The sequence below is a fragment of the Coregonus clupeaformis genome, chromosome 28, assembly GCF_020615455.1.
Source record: "Coregonus clupeaformis isolate EN_2021a chromosome 28, ASM2061545v1, whole genome shotgun sequence".
NCBI lineage: Eukaryota > Metazoa > Chordata > Actinopteri > Salmoniformes > Salmonidae > Coregonus > Coregonus clupeaformis.
The window spans coordinates 6,790,705-6,815,778 of record NC_059219.1 but is presented as its reverse complement, the minus strand read 5'-3'; the positions used below and the strand labels follow the sequence as shown (position 1 = coordinate 6,815,778).

At 44.9% G+C, this 25,074-nt stretch overlaps 2 protein-coding genes across 5 annotated transcripts in view; one reads left to right on the top strand and one right to left on the bottom strand.

Moving 5' to 3' along the window:
* Positions 1–25,074, top strand: part of LOC121542686 (disintegrin and metalloproteinase domain-containing protein 22-like) — a 97,601-nt gene that overhangs the window by 68,981 nt on the left and 3,546 nt on the right. The window contains exons 7-29 of one of the 2 annotated variants that reach the window (XM_045208527.1): positions 9,049–9,118; positions 9,548–9,624; positions 10,535–10,609; positions 10,763–10,834; positions 11,927–12,093; positions 12,966–13,050; positions 13,263–13,353; positions 13,460–13,511; positions 16,599–16,698; positions 16,857–16,928; positions 17,043–17,135; positions 17,230–17,361; positions 17,447–17,510; positions 17,641–17,746; positions 17,914–18,033; positions 18,752–18,920; positions 19,082–19,193; positions 20,576–20,666; positions 20,797–20,850; positions 21,320–21,520; positions 22,234–22,334; positions 22,439–22,505; positions 24,572–24,695. In XM_045208527.1, the coding sequence (XP_045064462.1) occupies positions 9,049–9,118; positions 9,548–9,624; positions 10,535–10,609; positions 10,763–10,834; positions 11,927–12,093; positions 12,966–13,050; positions 13,263–13,353; positions 13,460–13,511; positions 16,599–16,698; positions 16,857–16,928; positions 17,043–17,135; positions 17,230–17,361; positions 17,447–17,510; positions 17,641–17,746; positions 17,914–18,033; positions 18,752–18,920; positions 19,082–19,193; positions 20,576–20,666; positions 20,797–20,850; positions 21,320–21,520; positions 22,234–22,334; positions 22,439–22,505; positions 24,572–24,695 (2,295 nt within the window). The remainder of the gene's footprint in view (positions 1–9,048; positions 9,119–9,547; positions 9,625–10,534; positions 10,610–10,762; positions 10,835–11,926; positions 12,094–12,965; positions 13,051–13,262; positions 13,354–13,459; positions 13,512–16,598; positions 16,699–16,856; positions 16,929–17,042; positions 17,136–17,229; positions 17,362–17,446; positions 17,511–17,640; positions 17,747–17,913; positions 18,034–18,751; positions 18,921–19,081; positions 19,194–20,575; positions 20,667–20,796; positions 20,851–21,319; positions 21,521–22,233; positions 22,335–22,438; positions 22,506–24,571; positions 24,696–25,074) is intronic. The other variant, XM_045208528.1, reaches the window with a different exon arrangement.
* On the bottom strand, positions 5,207–8,872 carry LOC121542687 (claudin-12-like). 3 transcript variants are annotated; one of them, XM_041852176.1, is made up of 3 exons: positions 8,753–8,872; positions 7,594–7,856; positions 5,207–7,439 (listed from the first exon to the last, which is right to left on the bottom strand). In XM_041852176.1, exons 2-3 carry the CDS (start codon positions 7,810–7,812, stop codon positions 6,633–6,635), a joined length of 1,026 nt encoding a protein of 341 aa, XP_041708110.1. In that variant the 5' UTR covers positions 7,813–7,856; positions 8,753–8,872; the 3' UTR covers positions 5,207–6,632. The 3 variants fall into 3 exon arrangements, with proteins under 3 accessions (XP_041708110.1, XP_045064464.1, XP_045064465.1); XM_045208529.1 differs by having other exon boundaries at positions 7,594–7,851; XM_045208530.1 differs by lacking the exon at positions 8,753–8,872 and adding an exon at positions 8,486–8,730.

The window sequence follows — 25,074 nt, the reverse complement described above, 5'->3', positions numbered from 1 at the left end:
CAGACACTGCTGTACTTGCATCCTCTCTGCAGCATTCTGTTTGTACACCCTCTGTCAGCAGACAGTGTTTTTTAAAGTTTATTTTTAGTGTTTTCCTTCACCCTGCTTCAGTGTGTGTGTGTGTGTGTGTGTGTGTGTGTGTGTTCTCAGATGCTCTCAGGCAGTAGTGTTAGGTAAACATGCCCGCAGCTCTCAATTCAATTTAAGGGCTTAATTGGCATGGGAAACGTATGTTAACATTGTCAAAGCAAGTGAAGTAGATAGTAAACAAAAGTGAAATAAACAATACAAATTAACAGTAAACATTACACTCAGAAGTTCCAAAAGAATAAAGACATTTCAAATGTCATATTATGTATATATACAGTACATCTCTCTGTGTACCTGTCTGTCAGCCAGTCTGTTTTAGAATAAAGTATTTACACAACTGTGAGTCAATCTAGTTTACAGAGCTCTTCACATGGAGTTTTGTCTACTTAGAAAATAATGGTAGACCCAGACACATCTAAAACCCAAGATGTGTTCACACACAGCAAGCGGGCAAACAGCTTCCAAGCTGACGCCTGGCTGATCCGGTGATATGATCCGGTTGGAGGTGACGGTTATTACACGGAGATGGCATGGCAGTGTGTGTTTCTGTGTGTGTGTGTGTGTGTGTGTGTGGGTGTGTGTGTGGCAGCATAACTCCTGTCTCCATATGGCTAACCCATCTGCCCTCCTTCCACCTGGATGGAACCAGAACCACTAAGCCAGGCAGTAGGAAGGCAGCCAAGAGGAACCAGAACCACTAAGCCAGGCAGTAGGAAGGCAGCCAAGAGGAACCAGAACCACTAAGCCAGGCAGTAGGAAGGCAGCCAAGAGGAACCAGAACCACTAAGCCAGGCAGTAGGAAGGCAGCCAAGAGGAACCAGAACCACTAAGCCAGGCAGTAGGAAGGCAGCCAAGAGTGTTGTGGAAAATAACCACTATACTTTATTAAAAATCAAAGGTCTTACAGAGTTTTTGTTGCATCAAGAATTACTTTATTTTTAATTCAACAAAGCCAGGTCAATCTGCAGATTGGAACCCCCTCTTACTCTCTCCCTCCATCTTATATAGTCCCCTCTTCAGTTTCCTGCTCTTTTATTGCTCCACCCACTTCCTTTGTCTCTGAGGGCGGCTAAACTCATTTACATTTACGTCATTTAGCAGACGCTCTTATCCAGAGCGACTTACAGTTAGTGAATACATTTTTTTTATTTATTTTTTTATACTGGGCCCCCGTGGGAATCGAACCCACAACCCTGGCGTTGCAAACGCCATGCTCTATCAACTGAGCTACATCCCTGCCGGCCATTCCCTCCCCTACCCTGGACCAATTGTGCGCCGCCCATGAGTCTCCCGGTCACGGCCGGCTGCGACAGAGCCTGGATTCGAACCAGGATCTCTAGTGGCACAGTTAGCACTGCGATGCAGTGCCTTAGACCACTGCGCCACTCAGGAGAGTGAAACTCGACTTTCATTATGCACATAGTACTCCAACCAATCACTCACTCCCCTGTCTTGCACACACACTCATGTTTAGTTTAACCATGACAAGGCCCTAAATCCTTGAAACATGCACAAACCCCACACACACAGTAAAATGACCCAATTCAATTCCTGGCCCAGTAACAAAGAAATCTAACTCTATGCTCTTGATTAACCCAGTTCTACCTCATAGTCCATTAAACTCTACAGTTCATTAATAATAATTCACCACACGAGGAACCAGAACCACTAAGCCAGGCAGTAGGAAGGCAGCCAAGAGGAACCAGAACCACTAAGCCAGGCAGTAGGAAGGGAGCCAAGAAGAACCAGAGCCAGGGAGCCAGGCAGCAGGAAGGGAGCCAAGAGGAACCAGAGCCAGGGAGCCAGGCAGTAGGAAGGGAGCCAAGAGGAACCAGAGCCAGGGAGCCAGGCTGCAGGAAGGGAGCCAAGAGGCTGACTAAAGTGGCTCTATTTGGGCAGGATGTTGAGACTGGGATTCTGGGATCGGTTCTCTCCTAGATGCTGCTGCCGCAGAAAAATCTGTTTGTGCATGTTTGTTTGTAGGAGGGAGTTTATGCTGAGTTGTCTTTGTAGAGAACACCATATGTCTGGCTCTCACGGTTGTGCCACCCCCTGCCCTGCCCCCACCTGCACCACCCTGCACTGCCTGTCTCAATAGAAGATGGATGTTATGATAGGGAATGTGAATTAAAGCTTCCATGTTTGGGCACTCCTCTCCTTTGCATAGAAATATGATTAACAGAATGTATAGACATGGTTGTCTCTCCCTTGTGATACTTCATGGGTGCACCGTAATGGTGTCTGTCTGGATTGTGTACATCTATGTGCTGTTAGTACTCAGATCACTTAGAAAGGTTGTGGTGATCAGCATCACAGAATGTAACATTCCAAAAACAGCCCTTCCTGGATGGTGGATTGGCTGGCTTACAAAGAACCAGTCGTCTCATTGGGGATGCTCATTGGATTCCCTCTCTGTGCCCAGGACATCCCAGAATACCCAGTCCCTAAGGCTGTGCTGGGGCCAGGGCTGGTGTGGGGGATGGGGTTTGATGGAGATGTGGTGGTGAGGGTGTGAAGAAGGGAGGGGAGAGAGGGGGGTGAAGCTGGTAGCCTTTGAATGAGGAGGATGGAGGTTTGAATGTAGGCTTGGAGGGGAGGGTAGTGGTGGTGAGGGGGGTTGAGGAGTAGGGGGATCCTTTGTGGCCTTTAGCCAACCCCCTTCATTCTAATGCTACACACACACAGGAAGAATCCTTGGAACTCCTAAGCCTGAATGAAAGGGGTGCTGCCCCCCTACTCTATATTCATTCATCCGAGATACGGTCTCCCCCAGCAACCAGGGACACGCCCTGTTCTTTTGTCCAAGGATATCTGAGGCCCATCTGTGTGAGACCCCTAATCCTACTCACGACACACACACCCCGTGGAGTGTGTGTGTGTTTGTGTTTGTAGGCGGTTGTCCCCCAAAAAAACTGCTATCCTACCTCACCAGAAAGGGATTAATCAGGAAACAAAGACAATTGGACAAGAGAACATTATACAGCATTCATTTTAGATTAATGTTTTTGTTAAACAAAGTCCAAACAATAACCAGCATATTCATGTGTACAAAACATTATTCAACATAGCTCACATATTCCGAAATGAAACAACATATTAATGTATACACATGCATTCATGAATCAGAATAATAACTAACAGACATGATACAGATTGATCTGTCAGTTCTGTTCTGTATAGAAATCTACCATCACATTGACATGAACGGCAACATTTAGGTTTGCGATCCACCACTAATCACATTGGCAACATGAAAGAGTGAGATGACACAGAATACTGGTTGGTGTGAAGAGTGACTGTGGGATGATGAGAGATGGTGTCTGTCTGTCCTTAGGGGGTCCCAGGACGTGACACTCACATCAAAGACTTTGTAACACAATGGAGAGAGCTCACTCATCAAAGACTGTGTATAATGATAAAGATAGCTCTCTGGTTGTTTCTGCCTGCACTGATGTGGAGAAAGCTGTTCTCTATGGACAAAAGTTGAGTGGGTTTAGGCCTCCCTGTGTGTGAGTGCTCCCAAGAGGTCTGGACCTTTATGGCAGACCTTTATAGCATGGTTGCTGGTTCAAGTCCATTCTCAAGGCACATGTTAGCACTGGTTTTAAATAGTACTGGTGTAGTGTTTGTTCATACTGTTATTACACAGTGTTCTATTCAGGCCCAGTCCCTAAAGGAAACACCACGTTATCAGTGGCAGGGACTAACTCCCTCAGGTTGGAAGAAACCCACTCAACTCCTCATTGTCTTTGCTACCAGAATGTTAACTAAGCTCTCGTTTCTGCTCTTCATGCTGCTTCAGTACTTACCAGAACAATATGTCTGTCTTGGTTCAGAAGAGTGGAGGCAGGGTTACCAGAACAATATGTCTGTCTTGGTTCAGAAGAGTGGAGCCAGGGTTACCAGAACAATATGTCTGTCTTGGTTCAGAAGAGTGTAGCCAGGGAACAGTTCTTAGGGTACCTTGCGGTGTCAGAAATCCGTTGGTCTCCTCAGCCTTCGGTGACAGCTAGCCTCTCGGCGGGTTGCTAACGCTCGCGGTTCACTGTGTCTGTCGCGTCTGTCACCCCAAGATGTGACAGCGACTCCCTGGGGTCAGACGGGGCTGTGTGTGTGTGTGTGTGTGTCAAAGAGGAGGCAGCATGCTGTCATCACCAGCTCTGAATCAATGAATAATAACAAAGTGCTGAATCATCAGCGGACCTGGAGAGAAAAACTGAAAATTTAAAAAGTGCTGTCAGGTTTTACTAAGCCCTATATTTCCATGTACTGTATCACTGACTGCAACCCTCCAACCAACAACACTGCTCCCTAGAATTTGTACGAATCATAGCCTATTAGACTGTAAATAATGTTTCTGATAAATGCTTTTAGATTCACGTTCTATTCCTGAAGGCCACAAAGTGCCTAATTTCCATCCCTGTCTTTCAATTAGCAACTAATACATACAGACCTCAATAGTTTAGATTGGCTTTCTCTCCTTGTCTCATTTCCTACATTTCCACTGATCAATATGAAAATGTATAAGAGCGTCTGCTAAATGACTAAAATGTAAATCTGAAAGAACTGGACAGGTGAAAAGCACATTGGGTGGGTTACAGGGACCTATCCAGCCTATAACATATCAGTGCAGATCAAGGCGAGGCTACGAGGAGACTATTCGTTACACTATTGGGATGTCCTGCTGGGAAGCCAGGTGAACAGACCTTATAGCCCATTAATCACTACTCTGACTGATCAATAAAGTGCCAAAGTGGAGCAATAACCAGCTGACACAGCACTAACCCTGAGGACCGGAAACAACTCATTACCCTGCTGCTTGTAATCCAATCTGCCTGAAAGATAAACCCAGCTCCATCTCAACCAGCCCTCTCGGTCTCTCAGATTCTCAGCCTTTTGGCTGAACAGGTTCACCCAGTTCAAATCACAGCACGCCAGGCCAGCTGGCTAAATGACTCCAAACAGGTGATGACTCCAAACAGGCAATTCATTTTAGTGTGGCCTTTCTCTAGCCCTGTTAATCATGTTAAGTACTTAGTAACGGTAAATACATCTCTGGTGGTACTGTGACACCAGTATTAGTCATCGTCAGCCGTGGCGAGGAACACTGATACAGTTTAATTAGATTAAAGTTTTATAGAGAAAAAGGTCCGGTGAACAAATATATTTTACATAGAGATAAGACCATTAGACTGTACATACAGTACTGCAACAGAGAGAGCATGTCGGATACGTTACAGCTGATACAAAGGGTATTTAAGATGAAGTCAACACATGAGTTAGAGGACAGTTTGGTATATAAGAAACTAGTGTTTAGGGTAGAATGCAACATAAATCACATAATCCTCTTTAGATTGTAGAATCATAAAAAGCCCAGTGCATTGTCAGTGTTCTACCATTTTAGAGCCAGCATAGCCAATGGAATGTGATGTTACAGTGTAGTGTACCCACCCCTCCCCTTCATGTGAAATCAATGACAGTAGTGGATGAATGAAGCGGAAACAAGAGTAGCTCGATGTTAGCTTACACAGCTCAGTGTAGACTCTTACAATGTAACAAAAAGAACAGATGACAGATGATGGCACTGTACCGGAGCTAAAATAAGATTTTCATTTTGACATTCCTATGGTCTGAGTAGCAGTCAGGGGCACAGAGCAGCAGTATGTGTTCTGGTCCAATCATATCGCCCAGGCACTCTAACAGAGGACTGAGTTCAACAACTACCTTCATGATATAGCACTTTGTGACATGTAAAAAGGGCTTTATACATTTGATTGATATACAGTGGCATCATGATATGTGAATTAGATACAAAATTATCTAATTTATGTCTACATATAAAAAGTAATGGCCTCATCTCACGTTACAGCATATTATAATATCTCCAAAGCCCAAAAACAACAGCATGTGTATAAAACTAGCATACAAAAGTATTCTCAGCATTAGTACAACAAACACAGGATAACTAAGCAACGTAATATGGCTGTTCTGAACAAGCCACTGCAGTAATGTGCTGCTTCACAGACCAACAATATGAACAACACTCATTAAACAACACCGGCACAACATAAAGACATCAGCACATTACTCAGTTAGTGTCTCTCTTTTACCTCCTACATCAACTTACCTTATGGTTAAAGTAAAGTTTTGTTCATTTCTTAGTGGTTTAAATATTAGTGAACTCCGTATACAGTGTAGAAGCAGGTTTCAAGCAGATTTACATTGAAAAGAGATGTACAAATAGGTGTGATTAGAAAATATTGTTTTCAATCAAAATGTAATAGTGAATTCAGACTTCATTATGGGGCATCTCTGGTGTCCTTTAACCAGACGTGGAGCCTGAATACAAACCATAATACTAAACTGTGTCTAGCAGTGCAGTGATGGTTGAGTGACAGAGTAGAGTTGTATTTCTAGTGCAGACTGACCAACAGTCATATCCTTCATTCTTATTGCACTGACTGTACACACCCTTTACAGGGGCCAGGACAGCTAAACGGAACCAGGACTCAGTGTTCTTGCATCAGCCCTCTCTCCCTCCCTCAGAGGCCTTGTGTTAGAACAGGGATGTCTATCTCTATGCCAGACATGCGTGAGCGTGTTGAGTAGCGGTGGCCTACGTAGCTGGGGGCGTAGCCCACCTGAGAGGGGGCATAACTCTGGGACGGGGTGTAGCTGTAAGCCTGGTTCACCCCCATCTCTGACCCATACCCACCCGGGGCTGACATCTGGGACAAATAGACCTGCTGGGGCTGCAGGGCAGGGGGGGCTACGCTCTGAGGGTAGCCCTGGGAGGGCGCGTAGGGCTGGGCATCCATCACAGTGGGGGCGTATCCCTGTGGAGGGAAGGTCTGAGGGGGGCCGTAGACGGGGGAGGGGGGGTACCCGTTGGCAGTGAGGGGCTGGGTGGAGAGGGAGTTGGGGATGGTGGGTAGAGGCAGCCAGAAGGGAGAGGGCAGCTTCTTACACATGCAGTACCACATGAACATCAGCAGGGCGGCGAGCATGAGGCCGCCGGAACAGCCGATGGCCACGTAGACCGCGAACCCGTCGGAGAAGATGCGGTCGAACTTGATGTTCATCTCCTTGGTCCGGAACAAGAACCACACGGATGGCGCCAGGGCGATGGCCCCGCCCAGGAACAGGAACATCCCGGCCACTAGGTGGCAGCCTGCGCTGTTGACCAGACAGCGGGTACTCTTGATGTCTGTCTCAGGCTTATCAGAGCAGCAGCAGGTCTTAGACATGCCTGCCATACACAGCACCAGGGCCAGGGAGCCAAACAGTAGCCCAGTCGGCAGGCAGAACTGGAGCAGTCTCAGGTCCAACTGGTCCACTTTAGAATACCACTGTGGGGAGAAGGAAGGAATAAATGATAAATAATTTATGCAAATCTCAAATGGCACCCTGTTTCCTGTATAGTGCACTATATGGGGGGAATATGGGATACTGTATGTCCTTATGACTGTGCAATCATTACATGTGCGATCATCAGACCCATACCTCTGAGTCGTAGTAGTAGCAGCCAGAGTAGCCATCTTGTTTCACACACTTTGCCCACAGGCCGTCGTAGACGCTGATGTTCTTGGCATTTTTGTTGAAGGTGACAAGTTGTGTCACTCGCCACTGTGGGATCAGCGTCGCCACAGCGATGCCGCCCACGGAGATGAAGGCGATGATAAAGGAGAAGGCATTGGTGGCGTGGATGTCCCGGCACGACATAGCCGCCGCAGACAGGAAGTGATGTCAACAGAGGACTTCCTATTCTTTTGGATAAAGAGAGAAAGGGAAAATGAAAAAGGGCCTGTTTAGTTCTGAATATAAATATGTGACAGAGTATTTCCTATTCTGCATGGTAGAGAGCCCTTTCTGCTTGACAACAATCCACAGCATTACACTGTACTCTTGAAACCAGCATTGAAGTTTATGCCAATGGGGGGGTGACCCAGCTACGGGCAAACCCCTCATATGTTCCTATTCACTAACACAGCTGACCTAGAATCTGCATGTGACTGAAAACAATGCTCTCATTTCATTGGAACTCAGACACTTACAAACTAAGCCTATTAGGCAAGTACTGTAGTACTACTCCACAATAGGGGCTGTCCAGAAAAAAACAATGGACAATAGACTAGTCTACTTTTACTACCGTACCATAATGCTTCTCAATCCATTAAACTAAATTGTCTCAAAGTACAACCAGTTATTTACCAATGTGTAACTGACTCGCTATGTTTACAGCGCTGGAATATAACGTTTCTGTGTGGATGTTCTACTGAGCAGACTGGCATAACATGGCAGGCATCTATTAAGAATTCAGTAGTGACTGTGTGTGTGTGTGTAGTCAGTGCTCAGCTAGCTAGCATTAAATTAGCTAGTTAGCCTACTAACTTACTTGAGTTGTTCTCCCCGTATGCTTGTGAAGTTGTGGATATGTAATTTAGCTGTGATGTCTTCTACATGCAGTTGTTCAAACAATGTTGATACAAACTAGCTAATCATTAACCAGCTGACTAACTAGCTAGCTAATAATAATAAATTAGCATTAGCTAGAAACCTGTTGCGCCCTGCATTGTCGAAAAGATGGAACTAGCTAGCTAGCTAAACGCTAGAGCTCACAGAAGCTCAACTGACTATCAAAAAGAGAGGTCGAACTTCATACCTTTTGATTTCTGTAATTTTAACGCGTTTATTAGAGAGAAACCGCAGCTATTCCAGTTTGTTGTTGAGTTTTTCAGTTCCAGAGCAGTTCCCCGTCCGCAGCGCACTCGCTTCTTGCGCGTCCCCGTGGTTGGCAAGAGAACGTGACGTCACCCGCGCGTTCATATTCACACTGTCTGATGACAGACAGCGCACTTGATTAAATTAATATGAATATACATGGTTGGATGATTATTTATTTTTTATAGAGAAAAAAATGAATGATAACCCTCCGCCTTTCTTTCTTATGTCTTGCAGGGTGACGTCCAGATCCACATGATCTATAAATCAGCAGGACAGGAGGCAGCAGCTTACTACCTTCCTAATGGTAAGATATCTGCTGTAAGAGTTATGAGAGGTGGATTGGAAGTAACATAAATTAACGAACTATTGGATAACGGATAAATAAATAAATAAATATTGCAAAACTGTTAGTTATGGCCACACAATCTGATTGGTTACCATGAGTTGCAGCTGAGCCAATATCCTGTATCAGAGCCTTAGGCCAATTGAAATGCATAAGCATTTACATTTACATTTAAGTCATTTAGCAGACGCTCTTATCCAGAGCGACTTACAGTTAGTGAGAGCGACTTACAGTTAGTGAGAGTGACTTACAGTTAAGCCTGACTAAACATAATATAGAACTGCATAGCTTGGTTACTGTTAGATGTGGAGCATGTTATAGGGAATGTTATAACCCTATAGACTAACATACAATAATGCACTAACCCTCCTTTATTTGTTTTTTCCCCAGTTGACCTCCCAGAGCCTCCTTTCCCCAGCCCTCCATTTCCTGGGTCAAAGGTCGTCCACAGGAGGAAGAAGAGACAGGTGAGTGAGAACTATGGAAGGACCCAGGCTTTCCTCCTACTATCCTTATGGTCACAGTTATGGAGGAGTCATCGTTTATAGTAACTGGGGGAGGAATGCAGAGAAAGGAGTCATCTTGAGTTCAGTTGTGTGTGTGTGTTTGAGAGTGTGTGTGTACTATGTAATCGTGCATGGTTATGTGTGTGTACTATATAATCGTGCATGGTTATGTGTGTGTGTGTGTGTGTGTGTATGTGTGTGTTGGACAATTAAATAGTGCTATGCTTGATCTTCACGTTGTTGACTATGCATGCTGTATGTTAATTCACTGAGGTAGAAATTAAGGTGATTTCCTTGTCCCCCCTCTCGTCTTCTTCTTATAAAATATTCACCATGTGAGTGAAGGTTGTTCTCTGTGGCTCCTCATCCTCCACTGCCTGCAGACAGACTGGTGTGGATGTGTCTGCATCTCTCTCTCTCTCTCTCTCTCTCTCTCTCTCTCTCTCTCTCTCTCTCTCTCTCTCTCACTCTCTCTATCTATCTATCTATCTATCTATCTATCTATCTATCTATCTATCTATCTATCTATCTATCTATCTATCTATCTATCTATCTATCTATCTATCTATCTATCTATCTATCTATCTATCTATCTATCTCTGTTCTCCCGCTCCTTTTCTCTCTTCGTCCCCTGAGAGCTATGCTGACGTGGTTTACAGGAAAGCACAGACTGACCTGATGCGGTTGAAACATCCCGTCATCCCAGCATCATTCTTCCTGTTTCTATGATGTGTTTTGGTGGAAACAGTCATCATACATCATACAAATATGTTTTTACAGTAAGAGAGAGAGAGAGTTTTAATGTGTGTGTGTGTGTGTGTGTGTGCTAGATCCATTGAAGCTTACAGTCTGCTCTGTGTTGCTCTCGTAGGCCCCGTGGGTTGGAGGCAGTGTGGACGAGGAGACCAAGTACATTGAGCTGATGGTGATCAACGACCATCTGATGGTGAGAGCAGTCAGTCTGTGTGTGTGTGTGTTCTTTCTTTCACTGATGTTACCCACAATAAAGAAGCTAGGGGTTCAGGTATAAGGCTGACTCTCTCTCTCTCTCTCTCTCTCTCTCTCTCTCTCTCTCTCTCTCTCCTCTCTCTCTCTCCAGTATAAAAAGCATCGTCTCTCTGTTGGTCAGACAAATAACTACGCTAAGTCTGTGGTCAATATGGCTGATATGGTAAGTTACCTAAACATAATCTTTTTGGGACTGGATATTTTGTCAACTAGCAGTGACTATCTGGCCTCCATGAGCTACAGTAGCATCATCTGGGCTTTAGAATCTCAACCGATCCAGGGCGGAATCTTCAGTGTCACCGTCTGCAACGACACCTGGTCTCCTCAGCCCCGTCTGTCTGCTGTGCTGCTGAAATTTGATAGGCCCGTTGCAGAGGAACAGGGTCACATTTGAAAGCTGATAGGCTGGTGGAAAAGGGTCATGTCTTTTTGCGTGCCCTTGAGATTTAGTGATGATATAAAAAGGATGCTATATAGGGAATGTGTTTGATAGATTTTTTGTTTTGTTTTAAGAATAGGATAGAACTGAAAGCGTCTCTGTCCACTGTGCATTATTGATTTAATGGAATGTTCTTGGCTTACTGTGCAACCACAAACAGACAAACAGACAGGCCTAAATACAGATAACAGTGATCCTTCATGTTCCCTCCCTCTCCTCTGTGCATCAGTCCATCCCTTGCTCCTCTCTGCGCACTTGAGCCTAAAAACAAACAACAAATCCTCTCCTTTCTCCCCTCTCCATCTCTATCCATGTGAGACTACTGCTGGCATTCAGCTAAATCAATCAGTCTTTACAGGTGTCCTTTCCTCCCTCCCCTCACCGTCTCCATTGTTTATCTGGGCAGTCAAACAGGTTGTTTAATAGATTTTCATCCCATTCAGACAAACATGTTCTCTCACTGTGCCGCTCGTCCCCACTGTGTCCTTGAAGAGACTATTAGCCTCTGTTGATTCTGTCTGGCCACGGAGCAGTGTTCTCATAGGCTGCTCAGATTAGAATCACAAACACTACCATTATTTGTTGTTGCCCCCCAGACAGAAGTATGTTGGAATGGATGTTGTCATTAGATCTCAGTCAGCTTTCAATGGATGTTGTCATTAGATCTCAGTCAGCTTTCAAGGTCATTAAGGTCATTTCAGTAGTTTTGGAGGAAATGTTTTGATGTCAGTCACTCTCAAGAGACAGGCAGCACCGTATTTCCTGCAGCTGTTCTGTCAGTCTGATTGGTGTTCTGATGTCACCCTTCCTTCCCAGATCTTCAAGGAGCAGCTCAACACCCGCATCGTGCTGGTTGCCATGGAGACATGGGCAGCCGACAACCGGTTCAACATCGACGATGACCCCATGGTGACCTTGAGGGAGTTCATGAAGTACAGACGAGACTTCATCAAAGAGAAGTGTGACTCTGTGCATCTTTTCTCGTAAGTCTGTCTGTCTCTGTGTGGGGTGGGAGAGAGCGGGTGGTATGGGTTCTGTCTGTCTCTGTGTGGGGTGGGGGAGAGCGGGTGGTATGGGTTCTATCTGTCTCTGTGTGTGGGGGGAGAGGGGGTGGTATGGGTTCTGTCTGTCTCTGTGTGGGGTGGGGGAGAGCGGGTGGTATGGGTTCTGTCTGTCTCTGTGTGGGGTGGGGGAGAGCGGGTGGTATGGGTTCTGTCTGTCTCTGTGTGTGGGGGGTGGGGGAGAGGGGTGGTATGGGTTATGTCTGTCTCTGTGTGTGGGGGGAGAGGGGGTGGTATGGGTTCTGTCTGTCTCTGTGTGTGTGGGGTGGGGGAGAGCGGGTGGTATGGGTTCTGTCTGTCTCTGTGTGTGGGGGAGAGGGGGGTGGTATGGGTTCTGTCTGTCTCTGTGTGTGTGGGGTGGGGGAGAGCGGGTGGTATGGGTTCTGTCTGTCTCTGTGTGTGGGGGGGGGGGGTGGTATGGGTTCTGTCTGTCTCTGTGTGTGGGGGGGGAGAGGGGGTGGTATGGGTTCTGTCTGTCTCTGTGTGGGGTGGGGGAGAGGGGTGGTATGGGTTCTGTATGGCTTTAGAGCAGCGTTTCCCAAAATAAGGGCTTTCTGATGAATTTTTGTCACTTCAAACCATACTTCCTTCAGATTGAAGTATTGTCAGACTGATTTGTAATAGACTGTCATAGCCCCAAATGAAAAAGTAAACATTGACTGTTGATGACATCCTTTATTTTTTATTTTTTACATGGTGTGATATCAAAATGTGATATCACAATGAGGTGATGGGATAAAAAAGTCTGGGAACCCCTGGTTTAGAGATTTAATCACTTCCTCTCTTTTTACCAGAGGGAACCGGTTCCATAGCAACTGGGGAGGAGCTTCCTATATGGGAGGAGTCTGCTCTCTAACTAAAGGAGGTGGAGTCAATGAGGTAGGCCCCGCTTCAGGATGAAAATGGACCTTGATCAGCATCTCTTTTAAGTACAACTTAAGAACTTATTCTCTCTCTTTTCTCTCTCTCTCTCTCTCTCTCTCTCTCTCTCTCTCTCTCTCTCTCTCTCTCTCTCTCTCTCTCTCTCTCTCTCTCTCTCTCTCTCTCTCTCTCTCCCACTGTCTCTCTTTTCTCCTCCCTTCCTCTGTCAGTATGGGAAGACAGATGAGATGGCTATAACCCTGGCCCAGTCTCTGGGACAAAACATCGGCATCTTCTCTGACAAGAAGAGGATCCTCAACGGTACGATCCTGTACACAGACACACACACACACACACACACACACACAAACTGGCCACACACACACCAACTGGCCACACAGATACATGTATGTTGTTTCTTCCACAGGCGAGTGCAAGTGTGACGACCGTTGGTCTGGCTGCATCATGGACGATGTTGGGTAAGTTTCCTCTAAAGTACTTTGTTTCCCTAACAACCCGTCCCACACTGCCACGGCAACAGACCCCATCTCCTGCGGCAATGCCGACATTCCAAACGTGTTTTCTCTCTGTGCGTCTCTGTGTCCCTGTGATGTCATAGTATGTTAGTCTCTTAGAGAAGAGGGTTGTCACCATCTGACCATGTTAGAAAGGATGGAAGTACTGCACTTTTAACCACTAACCCCAACTCTCACCTTTAAACCTAACCCTCAACTTTAAACCTAACCATAACCCTGAACCTAACCTTAACTCCAACTAAGAACAAATATCTCATATACTTATTCATCAGTTCTGATGATAATGCCACCTTTGTCCATCTTAGCCTGGCCAGATAGCGACTACCCAGAAAAGTAGTCTGTCTGACTTAGTTGGACATTTAGACAGGGAGAGATAATCTGAATCAGGAAAAATAATACATTCACAGTGATTCTCTTATTAGTGTTGACTCTGGGTAAATAATGTCTGGAGCAGTAGAAAATACTTTAGACTGAGTTGTAGTTCAGGAAATGTTCCACTAGATGGCAGTAGAGACTGTTGTTTACTCCATACATCAGTAACTTCAGACACTGGACTGTTTGGCCAGGGATTCATATTAGTAATACTATCTGTTAGTAATTGGTCATGTCCAGGACTGCCACGTAGTGTTCCACCAATCACATTCTATATTCTGAATCATATGTTATACCTCTCTCTGTTAACTGTGGAGCTCTTGTACTGTCCTTGTCAGCCAAATGTTTACCGTTCAATGTGTGTTTCTGTGTGTAGACGCTTGCTACTTTGCAGCTTGTGTGTGTGTGAGTGTATCTATATGGATGCAACTCTGTGTGAGAGCTGTGTGTGTGTTAGTATGGAGGATATATGTCTTTACCCCTCTTCTTTAATACCTCTTGCGTTTCCCCTCAATCCCAAATGGGACAGCAGGTGAGCAAAAGCTTGGCTGGAACGCTGCTCGTGCGGTTTGAACCAATCGGCTGCCTGGACGGGTTGTCAGTCATCTCAACCTTTCCCATTCCATCCAATAGCATTACGGCCTCTGTGGCTCGATGTCCCGCCTTAGCTTCGTCTTCTTCTTCTTCAGATGATGATGATGCAGTATAATGAAATACAGCTCTGTGGTCTGATCTCAGCTGTATTTATTTATGTTCATTATGTGTATATTTTTCAGATATATGTTTCATATATATTTTTCATATATATTTTCAGTTTTGGGCTGATGTCACTCGCTGAGCACTTCTGGAGCAACGGATTGTACTACTGTTATACTCATAGAGGGATCCCTTTTCCCCCGTAATGCTTTGACAATGAGCCCTACCCATCATGTCTTGTCCATCTAACCGATTGATACAGTCTGCAATGTCATTCCCGTACGAGACCAATATGACTTATCTCCATTAATACTGTACCCAACAGCACTGACCCCTCTTAGGATTCTATCTTTGATATTGTTACCTGACCTCAGTGACCTCTCCGTGGGGTCAGCATGTCAAAGGTCAGAAGTTATTATTTACCCTTTCCCCAGCACATGGCTCTTACCCAGACTCCCTCTCTCTAAGCAGAGGTCAATGGTATTTCAGACACTCGTATTCAATGAGCAAGTTTGTGTGTGTTTCTGTGTGTGTGTGTATCTGTATTGCCAGTGATTAATTGGAGGTCTCTCTCTCTCTCTCTCTCTCTCTCTCTCTCTCTCTCTCTCTCTCTCTCTCTCTCTCTCTCTCTCTCTCTCTCTCTCCCTGTTATTGTGAGTCTTTGTTTCATTACTGAACCCTAATCAGTATGACTCTCACTTCTATTGTAAGTGCTACAAAAATCCACACTCAACTCAGCCCCTTCATTTCCACCATTTTCTTTCTCTGTGAAAGCTCCTGTTGGGCCCAGCATTTTCTGCATTGTGTTTGTAGCGCTAGCTCCCATTAGCCACTCTCTAGCATTACTAGCCTCCCGAGTGGTGCAGTGGTCTAAGGCACTGCATCGCAGTGCTAGCTGTGCCACTAGAGATCCTGGTTCGAATCCAGGCTCTGTCGTAGCCGGCCGCGACCGGGAGACCCATGGGGCGGCGCACAATTGGCCCAGCGTCGTCCAGGGTAGGGGAGGGAATGGCTGGCAGGGATGTAGCTCATTTGGTAGAGCATGGCGTTTGCAACGCCAGGGTTGTGGGTTCGATTCCCACAGGGGGGCCAGTATGAAAAAATAAATAAAATAATGTATGCACTCACTCTGGATAAGAGCGTCTGCTAAAATTACTAAAATGAAAAAAAAATACTCAAAGCAGATACATATTTGCTGTATAATTTAGCAAAAGTGCTATGGCGAGACAGGACAATAGCATCTGAGGCTAAGCCCTGATTGCAGGTTAACACTAACAATGACATACTAACAACAGAAAGACCCCTGATTGAGTGTCAATTGCTTACTAGCAAACCAGGTCCTATTGATTGCTTCAGGACAAATGTGCTCTGCAGAAATGTATTCATTTAAAGTCAATCAATTTCTGCAACAAAAGACACCGTTGTCCTTAAGCTATCAATGGGACCTGATTTCTGCCACCACGCATCACGCATCACGCATCACATAACATATGTTATGATTCACAACCAGAAGCAACGACAATAACAACAACAACAACGTGATAAATAATATTTCCTCTACACCATCAGTCAATATTAATATTGTATGCCAATTCCATACCTCCACTATCCCTATTCTATTAACCTAACTTTGACTGTGGTCATCAACAGATAAAAGGTGTGTGTGTGTTATTCTATAAATGGTGGGCTGTAAGGGATTGAACTGCAATGGAACCAACTCTTAGAATCAGTCAGAAATGTTAGTCAGTCTTGTTGAAAACGTTTTGTGGTAAATGTTTCCTCCCTGATCATATACGGTATACCGTAAGTATATACCACACTACTGGCCTTCTGTCTGTGAGGACAAGGCTAAAGCAAGACAGAGTGGCACAGCTGTGTGTGTCTCAGAGGGATGTGTATTGTTGATGCCGTGCTGCTGTTGTTTCCAGTGTAACTGCGTGACTCTGTGGTTGTGTTGAACAGCTTCTACCTGCCCAAGAGGTTCTCCAACTGCAACGTGGAGGAGTACCACAACTTCCTCAACAGTGGGGGGGGAGCCTGTCTCTTCAACAAACCCCTCAAGGTACACACGCACACACAACACGCATGCACAAAACACACACACAACACACACACACACACAACTTCAAAATGCCGCTGGAGGTGATGATGAAAATAAATAACTTAAAAGCGTTTAAACCTAACCACTCTCTTTCTCTCTCTCCTCTCTTTTACACCCAGCTGTTGGACCCTCCAGAGTGTGGGAATGGTTTGGTGGAGCCAGGGGAGGAGTGTGACTGTGGCAGCCCAGCGGTGAGTAGCTGAGAGTGGACAGACATCGGCCCTAGACACCTCTAGTCCTGGAGAATCTACAGGAAACCTTGATTCATATGTGTTTGTTTATATGTGTTTGTGTTCCCTCATTAGGAGTGCGAGAGGGAGGGAGAGAAGTGCTGTCAGAAGTGTACACTCACACAAGGCTCAAAGTGTAGCGACGGACTCTGCTGTAACAACTGTCAGGTACAGGTCACTATGCATTGTCACAACACACACACACGCATATATGCATGCATACACCCGCTGACATCGTTTGACCTGTGTTGTGTGTGGGCAGATGGAGTTTATGGGCGTGGTGTGTAGGGAGGCTGTGAATGACTGTGATATTCCAGAGAACTGCACCGGTAACTCCAGCCAGTGTCCCCCGAACGTACACAAGATGGACGGCTACTCATGTGAAAAGGATCAGGTAAGAGATATCAAGAAAAATCAGTGGACCAGTAACTGTGTGTGTATGTGTCTGTGTTTGACGTGTACCATTTCTCTCTGTCCAGGGTCGTTGCTTCAACGGGAGGTGCAAGACCAAAGACAGACAGTGCAAGTACCTGTGGGGAGAGAGTGAGTAACAAAACAGTTTTTGATTAAATCATTGATGAAAAGTTTTTTATGTCAACCTCAATGACGCTCAAAGGAGGGTTTATTTAGGGTGGGTTGTGACATCATCGTTGTTGATTGTTTGATTTTGCAGAGGCGACCGCTGCTGAGAAGTTCTGTTATGAGAAGCTGAACATCGAGGGGACAGAGAAGGGGAACTGTGGGAAGGACAAAGAAACATGGGTCCAATGCAACAAGCAGTAAGGACACTTGTTTATGTCACAGTTCTGTAATGCTTGAATACAATGACATGCCATCGCACTGTACTTTTATCCTTGAACATAACACGTGTGTCCAGCAAAGTTTAGGTGAGTAATGAAACCTGAACTTAGAGAGAAGGTTCATCACTACTTCCTGTGTGTTTCAGAGACGTGCATTGTGGGTACCTGCTGTGTTCCAACATATCGCCGGCCCCCCGACTAGGAGAGTTGCAGGGGGGACTGACGTCCTTCTCTGTCGCACAGCACAGCGCCTCGCTGGACTGCAGGTACGCACACACACACACACACACACACACACACACACACACACACACACACACACACACACACACACACACACACACCACCCACTCAGCCCAGTGTGACACAGTCAGAAGTCATCAGACTCTAATTCATTCAGTTCATTATGGTTCTCCCTGGGTGGCTAAGGAATTACAGTCCATTCATAGATATTTGCACACGCTGATTGCTAAAGCGACCTCCATATATTTACGTCACTAAACACAATTGCTATTTAGCGGAACACAGTTCCTATTAAGTAGACCCATTTCTCTATAATTGTACTGTAATGATCATGACCACACAACACCACCAACCCACATATGCACCTTTAGTCAGACTCTCTCTGGGGAGGCAATTTGTCTCAACTGATGATTGATTAATTGAATTAATGTATTTAATAATTCTAAAAATACAGTCTTAACTTATTAAATAATAGGATATAAGAAATGCCACAAATTAGAAGAAAAATTGAAAAAGGGGTTTAATTGTTTCTGGTAAAATAATGAAAGATCAGAAGGAAGAAAAAGTATTTGACATTGTGGACGATGCAGGTGTCCAGAGCAAATACAGAATAATGCCTCTCTAGCTCTCTCTTTGTGAATTCAAAACAATTCAATACTTGATTTCTTGATTTATGTCCCTGTGTAACTTCTATCTGAATGGATCCTCTGTGTCTGTTGTATTGTGTGTGTTGTGTGTCAGTGGGGGTCATGTGATGATAGACGGGGACAGTGACCTGGGCTATGTGGAGGATGGGACGGCCTGTGGGACAGAGAGGGTCTGCTTCAACCACAAGTGTCTGCCCCTTCAGGAGTTCAACTTCAGCACCTGCCCTGGGACCACTGAGAAGACCATCTGTTCTGGACACGGGGTACAGATACACACACACACACAAACGCACACATACATGCACACACATACATGCACACACACTTTCTCTCTCTCTCTCTCCAACCTTTCAGCTCTTAATAACATATGTTTTGGTGTGTGTGTGCCTGCGTGCGTGCATGCTTGTGTATGTGTGTGTTGCAGATTTGCAGTAACGAGCTGAAGTGTGTGTGTCACTTGGGTTGGGCTGGAGACGATTGTAACTCCACGTCTTCTCTCAGCTACCTGGTGGTTGGACCCACTGCCTCTGCATCAGGTACAAACAACTCCACACATCTCCAGATCTCTCTCTCGCTCTATTTCACTCTTTCCCTCTCCCTCTATTTACACAAAGACTCTGTGAGTGGTTTTGGTTCGACATACACTACCAGTCAAAAGTTTGGAAACACCTACTCATTCAAGGGTTTTTCTTTATTTTTACATTGTAGAATAATAGTGAAGACATCAAAACTATGAAATAGCACATATGGAATCATGTAGTAACCAAAAAAGTCTTAAACAAAGTTCTTGAAATGTTCCGTATTGACTGACCTTCATGTCTTAAAGTAATGGTGGACTGTTGTTTCTCTTTGCTTATTTGAGATGTTCTTGCCATAATATGGACTTGGTCTTTTACCAAATAGGGCTATCTTCTGTATACCCCCCTACCTTGTCACAACACAATTGATTGGCTCCAACGCATTAAGAAGGAAATAAATTCCACAAATTAACTTTTAAGAAGGCACACCTGTTAATTGAAATGCATTCCAGGTGACTACCTCATGAAGCTGGTTGAGAGAATGCCAAGAGTGTACAAAGCTGTCATCAAGGCAAAGGGAGGTTATTTGAAGAATCTCTCATATAAAATACATTTTGATTTGTTTAACACTTTTTTGGTTACTACATGATTCCATATGTGTTATTTCATAGTTTTAATGTCTTCACTATTATTCTACAATGTAGAAAATAGTAAAAAATAAAGAAAAACCCTTGAATGAGTAGGTGTGTCCAAATGTTTGACTGATACTGCACGTATTTAAGCCTTTATTTTCATCATAAATCATTGGTTCATTCATTGTTTAGTTTAGTTATTTTGCATATAATCGTTATTTTTGGCCTTTGTACTTTTATTTAGCCAGCTGCATTAGTATCTGTTCACAAAACCAACCAGGCACATTTTTCTTTTTGTTTGTCGTTTATTTTCACACTCATTCTTTGTCGACAGGCTCATGTCATTGATGGAGTGACGCTGAGGTCAGATCTGAGTTCCTCTTCATTGTGTTTGTCCCGTCTGTGATGTAATTTCCTCTTCCTCTTCCTCTCACCCCTTCCCAGTCTCTCCAGCCTGTAGTCAGTCATGTTTTTGAACCCTTCTACGTCCCCCTCAAAAACACACACATCAATGTTTGTGATCTGTTTCCTCCCCCCTCTTTCCTTTCAGACCTCTTCCCTCTGAGTGTGCTGTGTTTTAGTGTACTATTGAAGTGTGGTGTACACACCTGATCACTTCAAAGTGTGTTTCTCCTACAGATTCATCTGGAAACAACTATAATACAGTTTGTTTATAAAGTTCTCTCTCTCTCTCTCTCTCTCTCTCTCTCTCTCTCTCTCTCTCTCTCTCTCTCTCTCTCTCTCTCTCTCTCTCTCTCTCTCTCTCAGGTATCACCAGTACTAACATCATCATCGGGGCCATCGCTGGCTCCATCCTGTTCCTGGCTCTCATCCTGGCCGTCACCGCCTGGGGATACAAGTGAGTACAGCTGGACCACAGCTCTAGACCTGGGATAGCTGACTAGTTAGGATTAAGAACTGCTTTGGGATCATGTCATTGGTCAGTGTGTCTGACGTGACTCTGTCTGTCTGTCCTTCTTCACTAACAGGAGCTACAGACAGCGGTGCTACGTTGAGTCAGAGGTTCACAGAAGATTCTGCCGGTTTGTCATCCTTATTCTTTCACGTTTACATTTTAGTCGTTTAGCAGCACAACATACATTTTACATTTTTACATTTTAGTCATTTAGCAGACGCTCTTATCCAGAGCGACTTACAGTTAGCACATACATTATTTTATCGAACCCACAATCCTGGCGTTGCAAACGCCATGCTCTACCAACTGAGCTACATCCCCTGCCGGCCATTCCCTCCCCTACCCTGGGCCAATTGTGCGCCGCCCCATGGGTCTCCCGGTCGCGGCCGGCTACGACAGAGCCTGGATTCGAACCAGGATCTCTAGTGGCACAGCTAGCACTGCGATGCAGTGCCTTAGACCACTGCGCCACACGTTTTCTATGACATTCATTCGTTTTTGTTCTATTCATTTTGGTCAATTTGTTGATGTGTTTGTGACATCACATCTATGTCACGACAGTGTTCAGATGTCTAATGTTTGTTGGTGTTTCTCAGGCAAATGCCTCCGGGTGACTATGTGAAGAAGCCTGGGGATGCAGACTCGTTCTACAGTGACCTGGCCCCTGGGGTCAGCACCAACTCAGGCTGTAGCTCCAAGAAGAGGTCTGGCTGTCTGTCTAACCTGCAGATATACACGCTCTCTTTCACCCCCTCCATCGCCTCCATCTCACAAAACATCTCTCTTTTCGCATTCAGGTGTGACATCATCTCACTGCCATCGCAAACGTCTCTGTGTGTGTGGGTCTCTGTGGTGGGGGGTTCTTGTTGTGTGTATGTCGAGGTTGTCTTGTTCGCAATATGTGTAGGTGGTTGTGTAGTGTTGGTTGCAATATGCCTCTTTCTGCACATTCTTCTTGTCACGTTGTCATGGTGTCACTCCCTGTTGTCATGGTATTTTCACACTCATATCGCTGTCTGTCATCATGCTATCGTTCACAGTCGTCATGGTGTGGTTGTCTGTTCTTATGGAATGTACCATCAGTCTCTCCTCCACCTACTATGAGCTGTCTGTCTATTCTCTACTGTAGACAAAATAATATAATAATAATAATATATAATAATATAATAATCATAATCATATAATAATATAATAATAATAATATATAATAATAACATAATAATAATATAATAATAATATCTGCCATTTAGGAGACGCTTTTATCCAAAGTGACTTACAGTCATGCGTGCATACATTTTACTTATGGGTGGTCCCGGGAATCAAACCCACTAAACAGATCAGGTTGGGGATCAGGTTGTCATTAATGATGATTGTGTAGATAATGGTTATCTCTGTTTCTGGCCCTGCTGCCTGCATTTGTGTGTGTGTGTGTGTGTGTGTGTGTGTGTGTGTGTGTGTGTGTGTGTGTGTGTGTGTGTGTGTGTGTGTGTGTGTGTGTGTGTGTGTGAAGGTCTAATGGTCTGTCCCACTCGTGGAGCGAGCGAATCCCTGACGCCAAACACATCTCTGACATTTGTGAGAACGGACGACCCAGGAGCAACTCATGGCAAGGTAAATACACACACACACACACACACTGACACACACACACACACACACACACACAGTTATATTTCCCTGTGCTAACCGTATGTTACTGTGTCATTTCTCTGTAGGAAATCTGAGTGGAAATCGCAAGAAGTCGAAAGGGAAGAAGTTCCGTCCTCGCTCCAACTCTACAGAGTAAGTCACCATGTTCCTGGATGGGCTTCCACATGGCCCAGGGATTGTATTTACACCCACCCAGTCACTATAGAAATCAGCTCCAATAGCAGCAAGCCAAGAGGATCTGTATGGTGAAATAGACTAATACAAATTGTGGGATCCAGCATTTTATAAGAAAGTGTATTAATGAGTTACATTGACTATTACCAGAGTTTGGAACCTTAGAGACGCCATGGTTCTAGAATGTTGTACTGTGCTGTTCTAGAAAGAGAAATGGCATTGTAGAATGCATGTGGGACCTAATGGCAGTCACTATGGCCATGCTTGAACGGACCAATGCTATTCGTTCTTTATCTAGGGGTTAGTGTTATGGGTGAGGGTAAATGTAAAGGTTAGTGTTAAGGTCAGGGCTATTGGTTATAAAGATTCAATTTGTGAAACATACTTCTGTCCTTTCTAGCAACTTCTGTACTTTCTAGCACGGCCACTCAAAAACAACCCTAACTGCACATGCTCCTCGTAAATGAACACAATTAACGTCTTGTTGACCTCTCAGCCTTGTTGACCTCTCAGCCTGTTGTTGTTGTTAGTTTTTTTTATTTTCTGATCTTGGCACCTGAGGTCATTTGCAGACCAACTGTTCTTGTTTGAAAGCATGGGAGTGAATGAGGAGAATTTAACTGCTTGGACCGATTTGTGACACCCGGCCAAAATGCAAATGACCATGTTACTAAAACACAACATTCATCTAGTCAAGTTCTTCACAGTCCCATCTTGTCTTCCTCTCACTTGCATCTTGGTGGAGTGTGTTCAGAATGTCTTTGCTCTGCTCTCCTAAAGTATCTCCTCTTCCTCCCTCATCCTCTTCCTCCCTCTTCCTCATCTCCATCCTCCTCCCTCTCATCCTCTTTTTCCTCCTGTTTCCTCTCCTCCTCTCTTCTCGGTGTGTCTATCACTCCCCACTCCTGCAGGTATTTAACCCCTCGCTTCCAAACAGAGCATTATGATGTAACTAAGTGGGTAGAAGATGTGAATAAAAACAGTGAAGGACCCTACCTTAGGTATTACCTCAGATCATCTCCTATTCCCCCCTCTTTTAACTCCCCTTTGGTTTGGGTTCAATTTGGCCAGGGGAGGTAGGGAAGGGTTATACCAGTGGTTCCCAAATGGGGCTCAGTTCTCTTTGTCACAGATAAAGAGCAGATTGATTGGTAGTTCTGGTGATGATGTCAGAGCTCTGATTGACAGCTCTCGGCCCTCTTGTGTCTTTGGACTCCCATGAATCATTGCTTTTAGCATAGGATGGTTCCTTCTAGGATTTAGGATGGTTGGTTGTATCAATAGCTGCTGAACTGTTAGTTACAACAGTTTTACATTTTGTTGAGTATTGAGTAACATAATTGTTTTGCTTTATTTGTAATGACATCAAAATGGAAGTAATTATCAGAAATCATCTCTATTACTAGTCTATTTCCTTATTTCCCTCTGTTGCTCTTGCCATGTTCTCTCTTAATCTCTGCATGTTCAGTGTTGTGTTGGCTCTGATGTCATCATTGTGCTACACACATGTCTAAGTCTGAGTCCCCTACTGAGTGTCTCTGTGCTCACCAGCCTGGTCGCTTCATATTTACCCACCATGACACCATCTCCACTACATCTCTACTGGTCCTGGACCAGCCCAGATACGCCCCAACACAGGCACAGGTCTAGTCAAACTAACTGTACTCAGTGGGTGACTGACTGACCTGCCCACTCCCACTCCCAGCCACAGCACAGCTGGCCCGGTTGCATTGCCTGATGATGTTGCAGCGGTTGATGATGTCATAGGCAGGTTGATGAGAGGTAGAGGTGACTGTTCCCAGACCAGGGCTGTTCAGACTGGCCTACTCTGGCACAGGCAGATGCTTCCCCTAACCACAGCTCTAGGGTCAGATTACTATACCCCCCAATCTGAACGTTAACCGTTAGGGTCATGAAAAAATGTCTGGCCTCAGTGTTTAGGGGCAACTTCTGCCTATTCCGGACAGATCAGTAAGAGTGATGATGTCACCGTCTATAGTGAGGTAATTTCCTGTCTCTTCCAGGACGCTGTCCCCGGCGAAGTCGCCCACCTCTTCCACGGGGTCCATTGCGTCCAGCCGGAGGTACCCTTATCCCATGCCCCCCCTCCCCGACGACCAGAGGAAGGCCAACAGGCAGAGTGCCAGGGTAAACTACTATAACAACACAGTATATATCACATACTGTACATAACATCTCAGCCGTAACATATACTGCACAAAACATCTCAGCCATAACATATACTGCACAAAACATCTCAGCCATAACATATACTGCACAAAACATCTCAGCCATAACATATACTGCACAAAACATCTCAGCCATAACATATACTGCACAAAACATCTCAGCCATAACATATACTGCACAAAACATCCCAAAAAGTAGGTAAATACAGTAGTAGTCCATGACGTGTGTACTATAAATACCCCTATTGCATTGTGGGGTTAACTGCAGTTAAGGTACTGAAGCCATTATCTAATTAAAGTCTTTATCTCTCTCATCTCTTCATCTCCTTTCTCTTCCT